This window comes from Silurus meridionalis, chromosome 5 (assembly GCF_014805685.1).
Source record: "Silurus meridionalis isolate SWU-2019-XX chromosome 5, ASM1480568v1, whole genome shotgun sequence".
In the NCBI taxonomy this organism is placed as follows: domain Eukaryota; kingdom Metazoa; phylum Chordata; class Actinopteri; order Siluriformes; family Siluridae; genus Silurus; species Silurus meridionalis.
In genome coordinates, this window is record NC_060888.1 from 20,719,877 (window position 1) to 20,738,545 (window position 18,669).

Below are 18,669 nucleotides of genomic sequence, written 5' to 3' on the forward strand. Positions count from 1 at the left end.
AGAATGCAAGCCAAGTATATAAGCAACAAATTCTTGCTCGCCTCAGCTCATGATTAGGAAAGTGGAGAGAGAGAGAGAGAGAGAGCACATCACTTTTGACTTTACAGCTTTAACGGACTGGCTTCGAGCGAGGCTGTGATTTGATCTGGGAAAGCACCACGGCATTTACGCGTTCCTGTGTTCATGTTACAGTAATATGGTCTTTATCCTTGCTTGTCTTTGACAATCACACTTTGCCTTTGCGCCTTTTCCTGCAGAGGGAAACACTGTGAGAAATGCAGCCAGTTCCAAAACCACTTTATTTAATTTCTTTCCTCATTTCTTTTTTTTTTATTTTGTATTTTTTTGAAAGATGAAGGATGACAGTTAGGGAAAATGCGATAAATCGAATTGACCCGTGCACAGTCAAAATGTTTTTTTTTTTTACTGCGTATGTGTTTTTGTGTCGTACGCTCGAGGACGGATTCTCCTTGCACTCACGCTCTGTTATCCTTGTGTGTTGTTGAGCTTTTATCAGTAATATGTTTTGGTGCTGCCAGGTTGTCTGGACATGGGAGGCTTTAATGGAATCAATAGGAGATTTATGGCAGCCATCCTGCGAGTCAGGAGGAGGAGGGCGAAAGGAAAATAAAATTAATGAAATTTGCGAGCAGATTGTCAGAGGCGGGAGACGAATGCACTCGGCCCCTACACACATTTTGTCTGTGTGTGTGTGTGTGTGTGTGTGTGTGTGTGTGTGTGACTTAATATCTTTCTTTCCCTAAGGCATGTCTGTAGGCAAACCAGTTAAATGATTGGATGTACAAGCAGGAAATCCAGTTTGTAAGCCTCGAACTTGACCTGTATTTAAAAACCTTTTGCACTTGCAGAATCACGAAGAAAATCAGTACTGTGTGCATAGCTGTTTTATCTGGCAAGAAGATCATCTAATAAACCTTCATTATCACTTTATAGCCCCGGCTTCAAGTTTCAGGTTGTTATTTATTAAACACAACCTAATGCCGCCTAGTGCTATGATGTCTTCAGTTCTTGGTTGTGAGTTAATCTCTGTGTCAGGTCGAAGAGTGAGTACCGAGTTGAACGCAGCAGAAGAGAGAGCGATAGTTTCTCATAACTGCTATTATTCAGCTCAGGCAATTTGCTGTTTTAGCCAAAAAAATGGAAAAGGAAAAAATCCAGCTGAGTAAACAAAACAATAAAACATTTATTATCCGTGGAAGTCCTCTCTCTTAGCTCGGAGAGGAGTCTCAGGCTCATAAAGAATTAAAAGTGTAAAGCTGTAAAGCACATCTTCTACTTCGACCCATGCTACTAATGCCTGCTCTGCATTCATGCCCTCAAAGATGCCATGCAAAGTCATCAGCAGAGCTGTGTAGGACACGGACCCCTGCACACAAAACTATGACTTTCCTGCTCGTGCGAAAGTAAGATCATACGCCATAGAGTTTCCAGTGCGCTAGCAGAGATGGCCGAGTTAAGGAAGACACCAGGCTGTCAAACATGTCAAAAGCAATCAAGGCCAGCCAGACACAAATCTATATTCTCTCACTGCAAAGCATGACGGAGTTATTATTATTTTCTTTTTGCACTAATATAACATGATTGGTCCCCAAAAACAACTGCGTATCGGATTTTCCAGCCGCAGCAAAAAGAGCAACGTGGGTCCAATAAGTTCTGTTTGTATAATTCACCTAAGAGGAAATTGCTGGCTATAGCTGATACATCAATATGGAGCACACAGCGAGCCTGGCAGAATTCCGCACAGTGTTTGGATCTGTGCCTGATTGTTTATCAGTGAAATTGGTTGTAGCAAGGGCAGACAGGGTTAACCCGAGCTTCACTCTCTCCATGTTACGTGTTGCATCCATGACTAAGAGGCAGACACTGCGATTAGCCTGAGCCCGATATTCCATATCTCATTTGTTCCCTCTCTGGCTAGTAATTGCATTCTGCTTTTCAAATTATATTTGCCGTTATCGGTCTACAAACAAACAAGCCTAATAGAGTTAAGCAAGACCATTCCGAAATGCCAAAAATCATTTGGCTCCTAACTTGAACATTAAGAAAAATGTGTTGACCATTAATACTGATTTTGTGAATGTGTGTGTTTGTGTGTCTGGGTCTGCGTGTTGTTGTTTTTTTCTTTTTTTTTTTCCTTTTTTACTCTGGTTTCTAATGTCATATAACTCAAAGTGAATGTAATATATTCATGCAGAATAATGAAATGCATGTGGGAGAAATGCACACATATACACACAGACACACACAGACACACACACGTGCACAACTGTGCGCATGCACACACAAATGCTCACACATATTCACAGAGATGGAGGATTCAAAGAGAAAAAGGCGAGATGTGACATTTATGGTCTGTTTAACAATTTTGTTTTAGACTTCAAAGTAAAAAGGATTCTCATTCAAGGAAGGCCGGATTGTTTCAACACCCATCTGGCTCGAGATTCTTCTCTGCTTCTCTAAAATGTGAAGTGACTTCAGACATCCTCATAATATTTCCTCTCTCTCTCTCTCTCTCTCTCTCTCTCTCTCTCTCTCTCTCTCTCTCCAGGGACCTGAGTGAGAATCAGATACAGGCCGTCCCTCGCAAGGGGTTCCGTGGAATCACCAATGTCAAGAACCTGTAAGTCTGTTCTTCTCTAAACAGCTGTCGCCCTAAAAAAAGATTTAAAGCCTCGTTCCATTAAGTCGATGCGAGATGAAAAAAAGTTTCTCTGCTCTCTCCTATTAAGTGCAAGTTCTGCAGTGTTACTTTATCTCAACAATAAAAAGAGGCCTGTAGCGTAGGTTCCTTGACTCATTTGTCTTAATACTTGATAAGCTTAGCAATCATGAGGAATCAGTTAATCAGTACGTCTCAGTAAGATAGATGTGTTCAGGATATTGCTATGAATAATGCTCCCTTACCACTTGCAATTACACTAATGGACTTTGACAAATTTATGCTTATAGTAACAGATTTAGGCGCAGAGACTTTTTCCCCCTATCTGCTCATTATGAGGATCGACAAGCAACACGTCCGAAAATGGACACAGCGTTGTTTACAAGGAATTTATATGTTTGAACTCTCAGCTTTCTGAGATCTACTCTTGCTTTTGCTTGTTTCCTGAACCGCAACAGAGGAGTGGAAGCGATGCGAGCCAACATCCTCCGTCTTTAGCCTACAACAATAAACGTCGCATTCCCCAACTCTACTGCACATCTCAAGGCTAGGGCTGGAGAATCCAGCGTATCGATAAGCTCCTTTTCAACAAGTATGTGAGTGTAACTGTTAAGGTTAGGCGTAATGAGCCTCTCTCTCTGTTTCTAGTTAAAGATCGACTGTGGTATGTGACCTCGGCGTCCGTGCGATTTTTCCAGCCCGTGGCCATCAGATGTGTGGTGCAGGCTGGTTTTGGAAGCATTTATTACTTTATCTGATAGTGGTTGTGTTCCACACCTAGTTTAAGGGGTCAGTACAGTTCTGCTACATGCTGGGAGCTGGAGCGTAGAGTTCTTGAAACTGACCTCTCCCTACCGCTCTGGTCTCGGGATTCAATGTCAGGCCCAAATGTTTGGTGTACAATGAGGTTTTATTAGAAACAGATACACTTCTGTTAAGATATAATTAAAAAAACATTTTGAGGACTAGGTTTTTTTTAATGAAGGTAATAAAAAGCAGACCCACTAATGAAGCCAGTTTTTAGTCATTAGGGGGCAACAGCTATTACCACTGTGTGTGATATTAAAGTACTGTATTTCAGGGCTTTATTCCTAAATTTCCAACGCAAACATAATAAATATTTTAGCTTCACATGAATCATGTTTTTATCCACAGCTTTGTTGACATATCAAATCTGATTGTTCAGTAGGAGTTGATGGATTTTCTGTAACAGCAGCTTTGACAGTATAACTGTGTGAATATATAAATACAAATATATTCATCGGAATATTAATGCACTCGTTCTTTCTATAGTAACAATGTACACATGCATTTGTATGATGGATGATGCACATAATTGGATTTTAAAAAACAGAGACAAAACATAAGAGAGGCTGTTCATTAAGATGAAAAGTCAGATTTCTTGTATATTGCACCACTATCTAATCATATAAAAACATTACAGTGTAGGTAAATTGCTGCAAAATAAAAAAGAATAAAAGACTTTGGAATGTCCTGTTATAAGACAAACCTGAACTTTAGTGTTGTAAAATTAACACTGCCTTCCAACTGGCTGCACAGCACCGGCATATACTTAAACACAACAGAATTTTTGGCTTCCTCAATAAATAAAACATAACGGTTCGATAATCTTAGCTAATGTTTGTTAATTTTACCTAGCAAATATGATTCAAATCAGAGGTCAACCGATGAATCATTTTTGCCAATTAATCGGCACCGATAGTTTATTGATGGAACTGGTGGCTATTGACAAAATTCAATAACGATAGTTTTTCCGGTCTGCTGTCATTAAAAGAGCGGCCTCTAGAGGCAAATGACTGACACCATGTGCTGTTTGTTTTTACCCCTTAGACTGCATGCTGCACAGAGCGTGCTAAATTATTTTTATTATTTATAATTATTTAATTATATACTTACATTTATTTACTAATATCTTTATATTTATTTACCTTTTTTAGGACATGTTTATGATTCTGTACAGTTTTTTATTTTTGTAATAAACTTTAATACTATTTTACATGGAGTGTTATGATTGTTAGATTTTTAATCCAGTATCCATTTTAAAAACTATCAGTTGATTAATTGTTATCGGCAAGTACGATCCAACCTAGCTATCAGTAGCTAGCTGTCAGTAAAATCCACTATTGGTTCGACCTCTAAATTAAATGTGCAGGGAGATGTTTGCTCAATGTTTACGATGTTGGATTCTGATCAGGTTGTGAGTTCAAATGCCAGCACCACCAAACCTCTACCGCTGGGCCCTTGAACAAGGCCCTTAACCTTCAACTGCTCAGTTTTTTAAATGAGATCATTGTATTTCGCTTTGAATAAGAGCATCTGCCTAATGCCTTAAATGTAAATGTAATTTTAAATTGAAAATTGAAAAAGAGCAGCAAGGTTGAAAGAAGAGCTTCTGTGCTTTTCTGCTGACATAAAATGATGAATTTGGATTACTCTATCTGGCTGAATAATTGTCAGGAGTTTTAATACCAAGCACAAGTTTGAATGAGATATTTAGTATATTCTTTGAATACCAGATTTGAGCCCAGTGAATCATTTAGTTTAAAATGATTTTGTACAAAGCGGTTACTTGTTACACCTTTTCCTTTTTGTTAAACGGACTTCACAATTAGAGAGAAAGAACGAGCACTCGTTTGTCTATCCCATATGGCTGAACGCTTGTGCTGACAAATTTGTTGGAGTAAAACTGACTGGTTTTGTATTTGAAAACAGAAAAAGTCACTTTGTTATGTCTGGGTAAGACAACTGTTTTCATTAGCTAATGACAAGGTTGTGCACAGTAATTGCATTTCTCTCTCTCTCTCTCCTTTCGCTCGCTCGCTCTCCCTCTCTCTCTCTCTCTCTCTCTCTCTCTCTCTCTCTCTCTCTCTCTCTCTCTCTCTCTCTCAGTGTGTGTGTGGGTGTGTGGTCTGATACAGTTAAATGAGAGTCACTCCCTGTGCTGACCTCACTGACCTGCATTAAACGGCTCCCTGTCTGCATGCGCATTTTACTAATCACTGTGGGTCAATGAATCCCTCTCTCTCTCTCTCTCTCTCTCTCTCACTCTCTCTCTCTTTCTCACACACACACACACACACACACACACACACACACACACACTTATAGAAACTAGAAGCAAGCCCAGTGCAGTCACTGGTTCATTCCCACTCACGTCAATTTTTCAAAATTCCCTCATCACCTGCAATGCTCAACAGTTATGTTCAGCTTCCCATCCGATCGTTTTTGAGTGAGGCCATGGCGAGCGTATCTTTCACTCGATGTCTTGTACACGGACACGCATGAATGGCCATGGTGTGAGTACAGAGCAGACTAGGTCGTTTTTCCAATAGCAGCTTACAGGAAGCAGGAGGAAGAAGGGAATTAAACCTGCGCTTCCTCCTAGCAAGCCTGTAAAAATGCACAGCAAGGTGACTCTTGGTTTAATAACTTAAATAGTGCCTTTTGTTTTGTTTAGCTTGTGTGTGTGTGTGTGTGTGTGTGTGTGTGTGTGTGTGTGTGTGTGTGTGTGTGTGTGTGTGTGTGTGTGTTAACCAGGAAACAATAGAGAGGCACTGGTCCAAGAAAAGCATTGATTTTTTTCATATACTTTCTGTGTCCTAATGTCCGCCTGGTGTACACTGCTGTAGTGGATAATAAATAATCACATTTCTCTCTCTCTCTCTCTCTCTCTCTCTCTCTCTCTCGCTCTTTCTCTCTTTCTATGTCGTAACCTTCCCCACATCTCCCTAGCACACTTTGCTCGAGTCAGCATCCTTACTCTCTTTGCCAAGCAGCCATATGGTTAATATCGCCATCGGCTTGTCTTTCGCAGCAAACGAGCCTGCATGCACTGCGCTCTGTTTCACCCTTCCGCATTTTCAGTCATAGCTTTTCAACGATGTATGTCTCACCGACACGCCACAATGATTTCAGTCAATCATACCACCAGGGAGCTTTAAGGTCTTCCACCGTCCCGGAGTGGAATGTCACGTCGCCGCTCATAACACACTGAAGGCCGTGTGATGATCTTTATACGCACGTGTATTATATGCATGTGTCAGCACAACACTAGAGCGTCGCATTATTGTGGCTATGAAGAGGCGATTAATAGTGAATGAGGCCCTGGCACATCCATCCTGGTGACATTGTTATTCATAGAGTGCAAATGTAGCGTAGAGCTGCATGAATTGCCTGCTCGGCGCCAAGGTGAGGACGTGCCGTCACCTGCAGCTGAGGTGTGATTGAGAGAGCGTCCTGCTCTGGTTTCCTTTAGGAGAAAGAACGCAAAGGAGTAATTCATGCTGGGTTTTTTTATTAAATTGCAATAGAAACCAGGGCTGAGCAATATACCGATAATATTCATTATGAAACGAAAAAATTTCCTAAGGTTTTACAATTTTGGATGTTCATGTTGTGTTTCAAGACATAAAAAATTTAAATGGTGACATTTTTACAGCTTGATTTTTTTTCTCTTAGTCATTAGTAAATAATTTACTTTAGATATTGAATAATTTTTAGTAAAACTACAATGCTTTCAATTTTTTTACTGAAGCACAAATTCTTGTTCTTCCATTGTAGTAATACATTCATTAAGCATGTACACTATGTCATGAAAGTGAGTGCACCCCTCACATTTCAGCAACCATTTTTAAATATCTACTCAAGGGTCAATATTATAGAAATAATATGTGGACGTATTTTAGAGTAGTCAGTGTGTAGCTTGTATAGCAGTACAGATTTATTGTCTTTTGAAAATAACATACAGCCATTATTGTCTAATAACATGCAACAAATTGAGTACACCCTATGTGAAGATGTCAATACTGTGTCCAAAGTGTCAATATACTGTGTGAGCACCATTGTAATCTAGCACTGTCTTAATCCTCCTGGGCATGGAATTCACCAGAGCTGCACAGGTTGTTGCTGGGATCCTCTTCCACACCTCCATAATGACATCAAAATGCTGCTGGATGTTAGACACATGGAGCTTCACCAACTTCCACTTGAGGATGAGCCACAGGTGCTCACTTAAGTTCAGGTCTGGAGAAATACATGGCCACTTCATCACCTTCAGCTTCTTCAGCAAAGCAGTTGTCATCTTGTCGGTGTGTTTGGGGTTATTATAATGTTGGAAAACTGTCATGCGGCCCAGTTTCTGAAGGAAGGGCATCATGTTCTGCTTCAGAATGTCACAGTATATGTTGGAATCCGTGTTCCCTCAATGAATGCAGCCTCAGACCATGATGCTACCACCATAATGCTTGACTGTAGGCAAAATACAATTTTCCTGGTACTCCTCACCAGGGCATTACCACATATGCTGGACACCATCTGACCCAAACAAATTTATCTTAGTCTCATCAGACCACAGGACATGGTTCCAGTAATTTTATGCTTTTGAACAGGTTGTCTTGAGCAAACTGTTAGCGGGCTTTCTTGTGAGCCAGCCTTAGAAGATTCTTCCTTCTGGAATGACTGCCATGCAAACCAACTTGTTGCAGTGTGTGCTGTATAGTCTGAGCACTGACAAGCGGACCTTCTGCTTCTGCAACCTCTAAAGCAATGCTGGCAGCACTCGTGTCTGTTTATTGACGCCAGCTTCTGCACCTGAGGCTAAACTTCTTTGACCGACCCTTGTGAGGCCTGTTCCGAGTGGAAGCCATCTTGGAAAATCTCTGTATGATCCTGGCCACTGTACTGTAACTCAGTTTCAGGGTATTAAAGATCTTCTTATTGCCTCGGCCATCGTTGTGGAGAGCAACAATTCTAATTCTCAAATCCTTAAAAGGGTTCCTTGCTATGAGGTACCATGTTGAACATCCAGTGGTCAGTATGAGAGAAATAAAGTCAAAGCACCAAATTTTAACTGCTCTAATAAAAGATACTTAAATTTGTATTGTTCTGTCAAGCAGACAAAAACATGAACATGATGAACAGGACATGTGGATTTGCATGGTTACACACACAGATGGTGTACTCACTTTTGTAGCCAGCTATTTTGACAATATGGCTGTATGTTGAGTTATTTTCTGAGGACAGTAAATATATACTGCTATACAAGCTGCACATTGACAACATATACTGAAATTGTGTACTCACTTTTTTGAGATAGTGTAGATTATATATAATAAAAAATCAATCCTAACAAAAGAAAACCATGACAGTCATAAGAAAATAAAACTTAATTTAAAACCAAATCCAGTTATCCAGTTTAACATTTTTTAAATCTTTTTTAAATCAAAATTTGCTATTAGTTACTTCGAAATCTGATCTTTTCTGTGATACCTTTTTTTTCTAGGATCAGACAGTACCAGTGCTGGGTATTTAATCTCTAACTCATATTTATAGACATGAAATCAACATCTAATTAATTTGTTTTTATATTTGTTTCTTTCTAGGCTAATGTTACAATTTTATTTAGTGAACGATATTTTATATATACTAGAGCTGTTTTAAATGATCATAATAGAATTTGTTTTTAATCACATGTCCTTCACCTAAAGTATACGCTCCTACACACACTTTTCCACTTGATTTAACACACACACACACACACACACACACACACACACACACACCCCATAAAATGACATGATAAAGTTATCTTTCTTTTTTTTTTATTCTATTTTTGGGGCTCGTACTTCTACATGCTTAGAGGTAATGTTGCGTTGTGTCTTTTTCATATTTGATTCTATAGCCAGGCCTTTCTAATTCCAGTTTGAATGAATACTTCATGTGGTTGAGATGAGTGAGTGTGTGTCTGTGTGCGCATACCCATAAATATAGTAATAGGTGACAATTTTGAAAATTTTCTCTTACAAAACGTTAAAAAATAAAATAAATAAAATAAATAAAGCAAAAGAATGACATTTTCAGTTCAGGGGATATATTTAGGTGTAGCTGTTACAACTTGTTACATCGTTTATATAGAAAAATATTCAACGTATATAAAATAATAAACATAATAAATGTGTGGGAAAAAAATATTTATATAAAGGTGTCAGCTAAAACATAGTTTGCAAATGTTTTAGCTTAGCTGCATTAATACTGCAGCATGTAGCATCTCCAGGATCTCCAAATAGCTCCTTTTTTGGGTTACTGTCTATACAGTGTTCAGTATACTCTTTCTGTGTCTGTGTGGGTTTTCTAAAGGTTCTGTGGTTTCCTTCTATATATGTGGGCTGATCATTCCAGATAATTGCCATGAATTGGACTTAATGCATAAATACTTTTTGGTATTGTTCAGTAGACTGGTGTACCATTTGGGGCATTTTGTCACCTCAAACACATTGTACAGTTGCAAGTTGCAACCCTGACTGAAAAAAGCTCAGACAGCAGTTTTTATCCTACATGGATATCACAAGGTTTTTGTTTTTTTTTAAAGCTACCTCTTCTTCCTTACATTAATCAAAGAGGTAACCAAGCAAATAAAATAACTAATGTCCAGCAGCCCTTAACATGCAGTTGTGCTTATTCATATGTTTCAGAAAATCCTAAACAGCAGTCAATATTTGGGGTTTAGTGCGTTTTTTATCCACTCATCACTGAAAGTTGGTTTGTGCAAGTAACCTTGAGTCATTTGTCCTCCTTCCAATAAACTGACAAGAAATATTGCTTCAGATGGATTAAAATTGATATTGTGTACATTAAGATGAAATGAAACTACCCGTCTGATATATTAGGTGAACGGCTTACAGGATACTTTTCAGTTCCTGCGCTGGTCAGCATGTCTTTGATTTCAACTTCACAGCCTTGCCAGCAGATTTACTTAATAACTGGGAGAAGCCATACTGTGTGTGGATATAACACTAGAAAGATGATTATGGATAGATACATATACAGACTTTATTTATTTATATACTATATACTGTATTTATGGTTATTTATCTATTCATTGTCTTCAGTTTTAAATTGAATGAATGTAGTTCTAGGTACAAGAATTGAAAATTGACCCCCAGATGGAACACCAGTTTATGATACGGCACCATTCTTACTAGGGGCAATCTAGCATAAAATTTTTCACTCTTTGCCCAGATTTAGACAAAATGATATTGTGATGTTTTTAACCACACTGACACACATGCATGCTTTTTCCAATACTAGTGTACCAAAAGACTGGTTACAAAACTCCCAGTGACTTGCTCTTAAATGTAGTCCTGTCTTTTCTCAGAGTGACAGGCCGGACGTCTTTGCTCGTACAGATCCAGATGATGATCTGATTATTTTCCCCCATCAGACTGCACTTACCAGTTACAGGGCTGCTTGTTAGCAGCAGGTTGTTTCTGACAGATTGATGGTGGGGGGAGTGTTTCCTCTTTTCCTCTTCTTTTCTCCCTTTCCTGACCCTCTCCAGATGGGCCACTGGCAGCAAAGGAGCATCAAACTGCCAATACGGCCCATGCCTGCAATGATTAAAGGCCAATATAATTAGATTGGAGGAAATTAAATTTGGGACTTCCATTCCCCACTATGTCCCACCTCAGCTGTGCACAGATGCACAGACATCATACATGTATGCGCATATGCACACTCCAGGCAGCCGAACATGCATGAATGAGCAATCGCCACTGTCTATGTTAAACATAGAAACAGCCTGGAATTACTCTTGTCCACTTGTCGGATGATAATTAAGTAAAGAAAAGATGGTTCGACTTTGACTATGTTATATGAAGTTAAGACTGATTTATTTTGTCATATCTGATTTCAACATGAAATTTTTGCTCAAGCATACAACTTAACTATGCACAATAGGTTTAAAAATATATGATGTATGTAAATCAGGCGTTCTTTTCTCCATCATTAGTTAATTATTGATGTCAAACATCAAAATAAGAACAATAGGGACAATAAAACACTATGAAGAGAGATGTTAGGAGTAAGGAATTAATTTTTTTATTTTTTTAAAGCCAAATTCAAGTGTCTGATCCAAGTGTCTTGATTATACAAAATTATATTGATTGATTAATTAATTAATTAATTTATTTATTTATTTATTCATTCATTCATTCATTCATTTACAGTAAGTGTTTTGACTGTTCAAAGAACAGAAATTTTCCTTTTCTTGTCTTTCAGTGGGAAAAAAGGAAATATATACAGTATGTAATAAACTTCAAGGCTCCAGTCTGAACCAACATCATATTTAGTTGCTTTGTAATTTGCAATGCGAAAACTTAGGCTCAAGAAATAAATCAAGACTTTCCCGAAATCCTAGTGTTCAATTATGATTTATTCAAGTTTCATTTACATCGGCTTTTTTAATGTGGCTTAAACTGGCTCATTCTGCCAGAAATGAATTCTCGTCAAAGCGAAACCATGATGTAGGTCGACTTAGATATAAAACTAGTGTAAAATTCCAGTCTTACCCATTATACATATCAGATAGTCTGCATAATTTAGTACCATGGATGCAATTAGAAGTGTGTATGATTTTTTATTTTTTTTTTGCTGTTCACATTTCCAGGAAAAAAAAAAAAAATAATCGGTGACATCTAAGGAAGAAACAGTCAGTCTCCATTTTTATCACTTGCTTAAAAAAAAAGAAAAGAAAAGTGATCATAGGGAAAAAAGACCAGTCTGATGGACTAGTGTATACAGGGTGTATTTATGCTTCCTAGCCCGGAATCAGCTTCAGATGTGGAAAACGAGTGCTGAATTTGGAAGCTCTAAGTCAAGTGCATTTTCAGGCACGCATTTGGCATGGGGAGCTAAACTTTAGCTAAAAGCATTGGTCTGTAGTAAAATGCAGCGGGCTGCCATTTTTAATTCTGCCGCTTATTTTATTTTCACTGTGATAGATAATGGGCTCATCTTAGGCCATTTAATTTGCTCCATCTCCTGTCTTACGGAGACAGATGGGCATCTTTTCGGAGAGAGTTGAATAAAGGCAGGAAGGGGGCGGCAGTTTTATTGCCCCTTTCTCTCTAAAGAGGCAAAAGCAGCAGGTCTGTAGCAGGTCAGATGTCACTGCTGCCTTTGAGTTGAACAAATGACTGAACAACAGCATTTTTTTCTCTCGAAGTGACCTACATCCATCTCCTCCTTTTTGAACAGAGGTGAACCGGGGGAAGGATGGGGGCTAGGAAATTAACGTAAAAGACAAGAGAAGGAAGACGAATGGGTGGTGTGTGTGTGTGTGTGTGTGTGTGTGTGTGTGTGTGCGTCTGGGATTTGAACGTCGTGACCCAGTCTGATTTAACAAACCCTTTCTTTAATGAAATTGTTTCAGTGGCAGAGCTGGTAAAAGCGTGTAATGGATTGGGTGCTCTAATGTAATGAAATTACTCCCTTTTTCTGACTTAAAAAAGGAGAAGAAAAAAGAAACATTGAAGAGGGGGAGAGGATAGATGGATGGCAAGAAGGAGGGAGGAGGGAAAGAGGGAGAGAAAATGCAATTAATATTTACAGAGTTGACAGACGGGGTGGGCCGTGCACTATAGCCTGCCTCTTGTTCCCTCTCCTTATGTTTTACCGTCTCCTTTCTCTCTGTCTGTATCTCTATCTCTTTCTCTCTCGCTGTCTCTGTCTCTTTACTACTTTTTTCTTCCTCTCTTTTTATATCCTATCCCTTGTTTTAAATTATGTCCTACAGCAGGGTAAACAGAGTGGAATGGTGAGGTAAAGAGAGAGAGGGGGAAAGAGAGAGGGGGGAATGAGGGAGGGGGGGAAGAAGATATGATGGGCTGCAGCCAGCCAGGCCACTTCTAGTCATTTGGTCCTTGTCCCTGACTGCAGGGAAGACTGTGGAGGTGAGAGCGCTATATGTGTCTAGTGTATGCTGGAGTGTCTGGCTCCATCCTGCATCCCCCCTACCCCCACCCCACACTTCCTCCACTCCTCCCCCTATTCCTCCACCCTCCTCTCTCCTCCTCTCCTCCTCTCCTTCTCTTCCTCTGAGCCCCTCCCTCAGCCCCCACCCACTTGTCTGCAGACCCACCGCTGACTCCTGTCTCTCATCTGCAGGCAACTGGACAGCAACCACATCAGCTGCATTGAAGATGGAGCCTTCCGAGCCCTGCGCGATCTGGAGATACTGTGAGTCCCGTTTTTTTCCCCTCTCTCTTTTCCACATCCTCTCACTTCATCAGTCCTTCCTGTTGCTTTCTCTCTATGTGTTGCTGTATTGGTGTGTCTTTGCGTTCACTGTCCTCAAAGGACAAAGTGTGTTATGCGTGAAAAGTGCAGTGCACCTGCGGCGCGCAAGCAGCAGCAGTGTCACCTCATCCAATCTGTTGCTACTGCTTGTGTGTGTGTGAGTAAGAGAAAAGGAGAATGTGTTGGCTAATGGCTGTGCGACATTGAAAGTTGCTCGTTTGTCATCCCATGCTGCATTGACGTATCACACCGTCGCCTTCACTTAGGATGTTGTGTCCCTATTGACTTTTCCGTGTTGTTCTCAAACATGCAGCATATTTTATTTTGTAGTCATCTGTCCGCACATCTGTGATTCCATCCTGACATTTCTACTTTCTACACCACATCACACTTTCTATCATACTTCAAATCCCCATGCTTAGTTTAGAAGCAGATCGGTGCTTTTTTCCTGTTGCACCATTCTTCCTTGAGTTGTATATAACACCAAAAATTAGATCATTTATGCCTTTCGAATCTACACAAGCTCAATAAAATTTCTAGATAGTGCCGCACCGTAATTCAGCGTAGGAGGCGGAAACTGCGGCGACACTGAAGATAGCATGTTAGAATCCCAGGATGTGAAAGGAAAGGAGAGAGCAGGAGGCGCTGAGCACCACCGCAGCCCCATCCATCAGGCCAGTGGCAGAGCGCTAAGTGCCAGCCTCATCCTCCAAACGAGCAGAGGGAAAGAAGGGGGGGGGGCTCACCGTCCATTTATCCAGCGCAGACCCCAGCACAGGCATTTCATCACTGTTAGGCAGGCCGAAGTTTCTGAGACATTATTGAAGAGCTAAAAAATCAAGAGAGACTGAAGCAGTACAGGCGGAAAGGAGAATAGAGTGACGAGGCAGAGGTGAGACAGGAGACAATGAGAACAATGGTGAGCAAGTCAGAAATTAGACATAATTTTTTCCCGCAAAACATAAAACAGGACGACCCAATGAGAGGAGAAAGGGAAAGGAGGACGGGGGGGGCATAAGCGAAACTGTGCAAGCGAGTCCGGAATCAATTTTCATTAATAATACAGAATATCCTCAGATTCCGCCAAAGCCCATTAACAAATACCCAGCCATGGAGAACAGGGAAATATGAATATGCACTGCTCACTGCTGATTGAACCATCCATCTATGTGGTCGTCAGCAGCATAACGTAATGTATCAGCTAACCAATCATGATGTGCTAACTTGGTACACTGGAATCATTCATTCACGTCCCTATATGTCTTTTTCTGCTTTTATGCCTGGGGGGAAAAAAAAAGCTTTAATAGCTTTGCAGCTAACCATTGCAAACAAGTGTTAGCAGTGTTAGGGACACTTTTCTGAGTGTAGTAATTGTCAAAGTGTCCATGAACCACATTTGCTGTTTTTTTCTCCTAAATTAATGAGTCTCAGAGGAAACATAATGAGCTTTTTTCCCCATGCCATGACTGCTGTGACGAGGCTAAAGCGAAACCTCCCTAAAGATAGAATGGTGTTAGATGGGATATTAAAGGCCAAGCTCGACCAAAATAGCCTGCACACTAGGGACGTGTCTTGCTGTAATGTCGCTCATGAAAATTGCTTTTAAGGGTTTTTTTTTGGAGTCTACACATATTTAACAGTTTGAAATTATATCAGAGAGGATGTGTTCTAACATTTAAGTATTAAACAAAGGTAAGTTGGAAAATTGACATTAAAATTTAGACTTATCGGTATTTCGCTTTTTAAATTAAGACATTGGACATCAGGAAGCAGCTGATGTAGATTCATATCTCCACAAGGCAGTCAAAAGCCATAATGTCAAGAAACCACTTCCTGATTTGACACGAGGAAGAGACATTGAGATGAAACCAAACTCTTTAGTCTGACACTGGCTAGTGAGATTATAAATCATTCCAAATTACAACAATGAGAATACAGCAGAGCTTAAGCCATGGTATACTTGTTTCATTCTTTAAACCTTTCTGGAATGAGACTTTGTTTTCACAGGTGAAAACGTAGAAAGATAAAAGATGGGGGGGTGCATCAAAGAAATAACCTCTGTCTACAGGTTCATGACAGATGTTCAAAGAGTTTCCTTTGATAGCTAAAAATTTAAAAGGCCAAACTTTTCAACTCATCAAAACCATCATTAGGATCTGTGTGGATAGAGCTCTGCAGTTCCTTCCAGGTTCAAAATGTCCAACCAACTCTTCTCAACTCTTCTACTCCCCCAAACACATACACATCCAAAGATATAACACCATTTATGGATGCTAAGCACTCCTGATTAGAAAAGAGTCTTGATCTAGTAGGAGCGCTACGTGTCAAATCCCAGGCCTCTCGTACTGACTTGTGTGTGATTTAATGCCTGCCAAGGCTTGCAAAATAAATGATTGGCCCTTTCTGGTGATGAATTGTAATTTCTATTTAACATAACTGCGCTAATGATTGAACTAATGACTTCAAAGCTATCTGAGGCTCCCTCCCCCCTGACAGGGCATGCCTTGCATCTCAATGAGCTGGCTAAAGTGCTGTGGCCAGCACACTAATGAGTAAAATAGTTCATCTGCAAGGGAGGGTGCCTCGCGAGAGCCGCAAACCTGTTTAACGGACTCGTGATCACCCTGAATTTTACATTGTGCTGACTTTCGGGTTTTCGACTTATAATGTCTTTTTTGCTCCATCTGTGACAAGACAGCGACATTTCATCTTACACTTCATATATTTTCCATTGCAACAAATTTTGGAACGTATTTCTTTTTGGATTGGCAACACGTTCAAAAAAAATTCACGATGCCCACACTGTGGTTCTAAATCATTGTGCTTTTTTTTGTGTGTGAAAACTTTTAATCATCTGCAGCTCTTGCAACAAGCAGTCATACAGTGTGAAAAACATCACATTACCAAGGTCATGAGCTTGGAAAAACACTCATCGTTTTGAAGTGGGGCTAAATTTATTTTAGTAAATGATCTTTTTTTTCTTTTTTTTATTCTTTCGTCAAAGCCAATTTACATGGCCCTTTGAAAATCCAACGAGAAGGTTTAATAATGTGAAAAATACAGAGCCGAGGCATAGGTCAAGAGTGAGGCAATATTTCCAGTGAGTTTGCTTTTCAAACAATAACAAGCGTTTAACACTGAAATCGTAGACGTCCATTCAAAATATTTATATCTGGTCAATCAGACGTTTACTAAGATTGTCAGACTGTACCTCTGTGTGCGTTTCTATAACACGTTCAAGATGTTAAAGCGAGTTTTCGGTTTATTCTGCAATAAAAATGGCAGGAATGCATTTTTTAATGGGGTGGGTACTTGAGAACGTGCCCTCAGGTTTCAGATTTGCTTTCACACCACCACACATGCATCTGCACACACATATACACACATGCGCAGCACTCTGCAGAGCGCTGGGACATCTGCATATTTTATAGCCACTTTTGTACAGAACAAAAAAGCAAGTCTGGACCCGAATCAAATGTCAAATCATGTGAGTTTTTTTGCCGGGGCCGTGTCATTATTTTATGAGGAGGAAAGAACAGAGACGTTTCCGTGCCATATGCCAAAGGTGACCTACCCCTGCCACCCCCACCCCCATGCCACGCATCGACAAGAGGCAACTAAGTTTCACGATACAGCGAATCTCTCTGTCCTGCCAAATGTTGTCATTTGTCAATGTGTGTGCATTGCATTTTCTTGACAGCTTGGCACAGATCCCCCTGCCGGAACCAGGATGAGGTTATCATGGCAGGCTGTGTCTCTACGGAATAAGCAGCCTCGTTATGTAGTGTATCCCATTGAAGTAAGACGTCTTTCTCATTTTGATTAAGCAGGAGCACTCTGAGCCACGGGTGTAATGTCATTGTAGTTTTGAGGATCGCTTTCACGCGCAGTCCATTAGCGTTCCATATTACAGCATACAGGGGGTAGGAGTCTATTCTTCATCCCAACCTGAAGTCTCCAAAGTATTTGCTCTGGATTGTTTAGGCCAGAGGTTCTCAAACTGTTTGCAACTATTGGCCTATTTAAGTCTAAAAATAATTCTACAGAATCATTTCGCAGAGACTTATTTTCTGTACATTATTATTTTAACTATTTTGTTTTACTCTGTAACAAATGATGTCCAATATGGGTTAATTGGGTTTTGAGCTATTCAGGTTTGTATTCATTTCAAAGAGACTAAACTAATACATATTTAGAAAGAAAACCTTGAATAATAATATTTCAAATTGTTCTTCAATTGTGATTTCCTGCCACTATGGAAATAATAATTTTTTTTTCAACACAAACCCACTGGCTGCCGTTCACAGACACTTGAGTGTCCTCGGGACCCCATTTTGGGATACATTAGGTTTTCGGGTAACCTGGGAAACTAAGCTTTTCTACAGTTCATGGGGGAAATGAGTCAGCCTTTGATTGGATTCTAAAAGTATGACACAAGAAATGTATCACACGACTTTAGAGCGCTCAGGAAAATAAATAAAATACTCCTTAGAGTAGGTTTTTTTTTTTACTTTAGAATATAAAACTTCCTACTGTGTTCTGTTGAATGCAACATCCCAGAGAAGTGGACCTTGCTCTTTTTTTTTTTTAAACCCATGCCCTTTTATCATTAACATTTCAACTCTTAGAGCCCATGTTCTGCTCTGCTTAATGCCCTCTCTGCTGGTAGTTACAGAGTGATGGCCCCACTGTGGTGAAGGGGGGTGGGTGGTAAAGGGGGCAATCAGATATTCCATGCATCCTTGATTTCCAGCTCTAGTTCAGCGTCCCATAAGAGAAAAACGTTCTTGCTTCTGTCGTGTCTGATTGAAAGGTTGCCTTTTAGTCAATAAAAGGCTTTATGTGACAGACAACAGGCAGGCGAGTGGCGAGAGCTGGGCTGTGGCTAAATGAAG

At 40.0% G+C, this 18,669-nt stretch overlaps 1 protein-coding gene across 1 annotated transcript in view; it reads left to right on the plus strand.

The window, feature by feature from the left end:
• slit3 (slit homolog 3 (Drosophila)) overlaps window positions 1–18,669 on the plus strand; it is a 160,424-nt gene that overhangs the window by 77,805 nt on the left and 63,950 nt on the right. Inside the window, exons 5-6 of the mRNA XM_046849526.1 lie at window positions 2,570–2,641; window positions 13,643–13,714. Of these exons, the coding sequence (XP_046705482.1) occupies window positions 2,570–2,641; window positions 13,643–13,714 (144 nt within the window). The remainder of the gene's footprint in view (window positions 1–2,569; window positions 2,642–13,642; window positions 13,715–18,669) is intronic.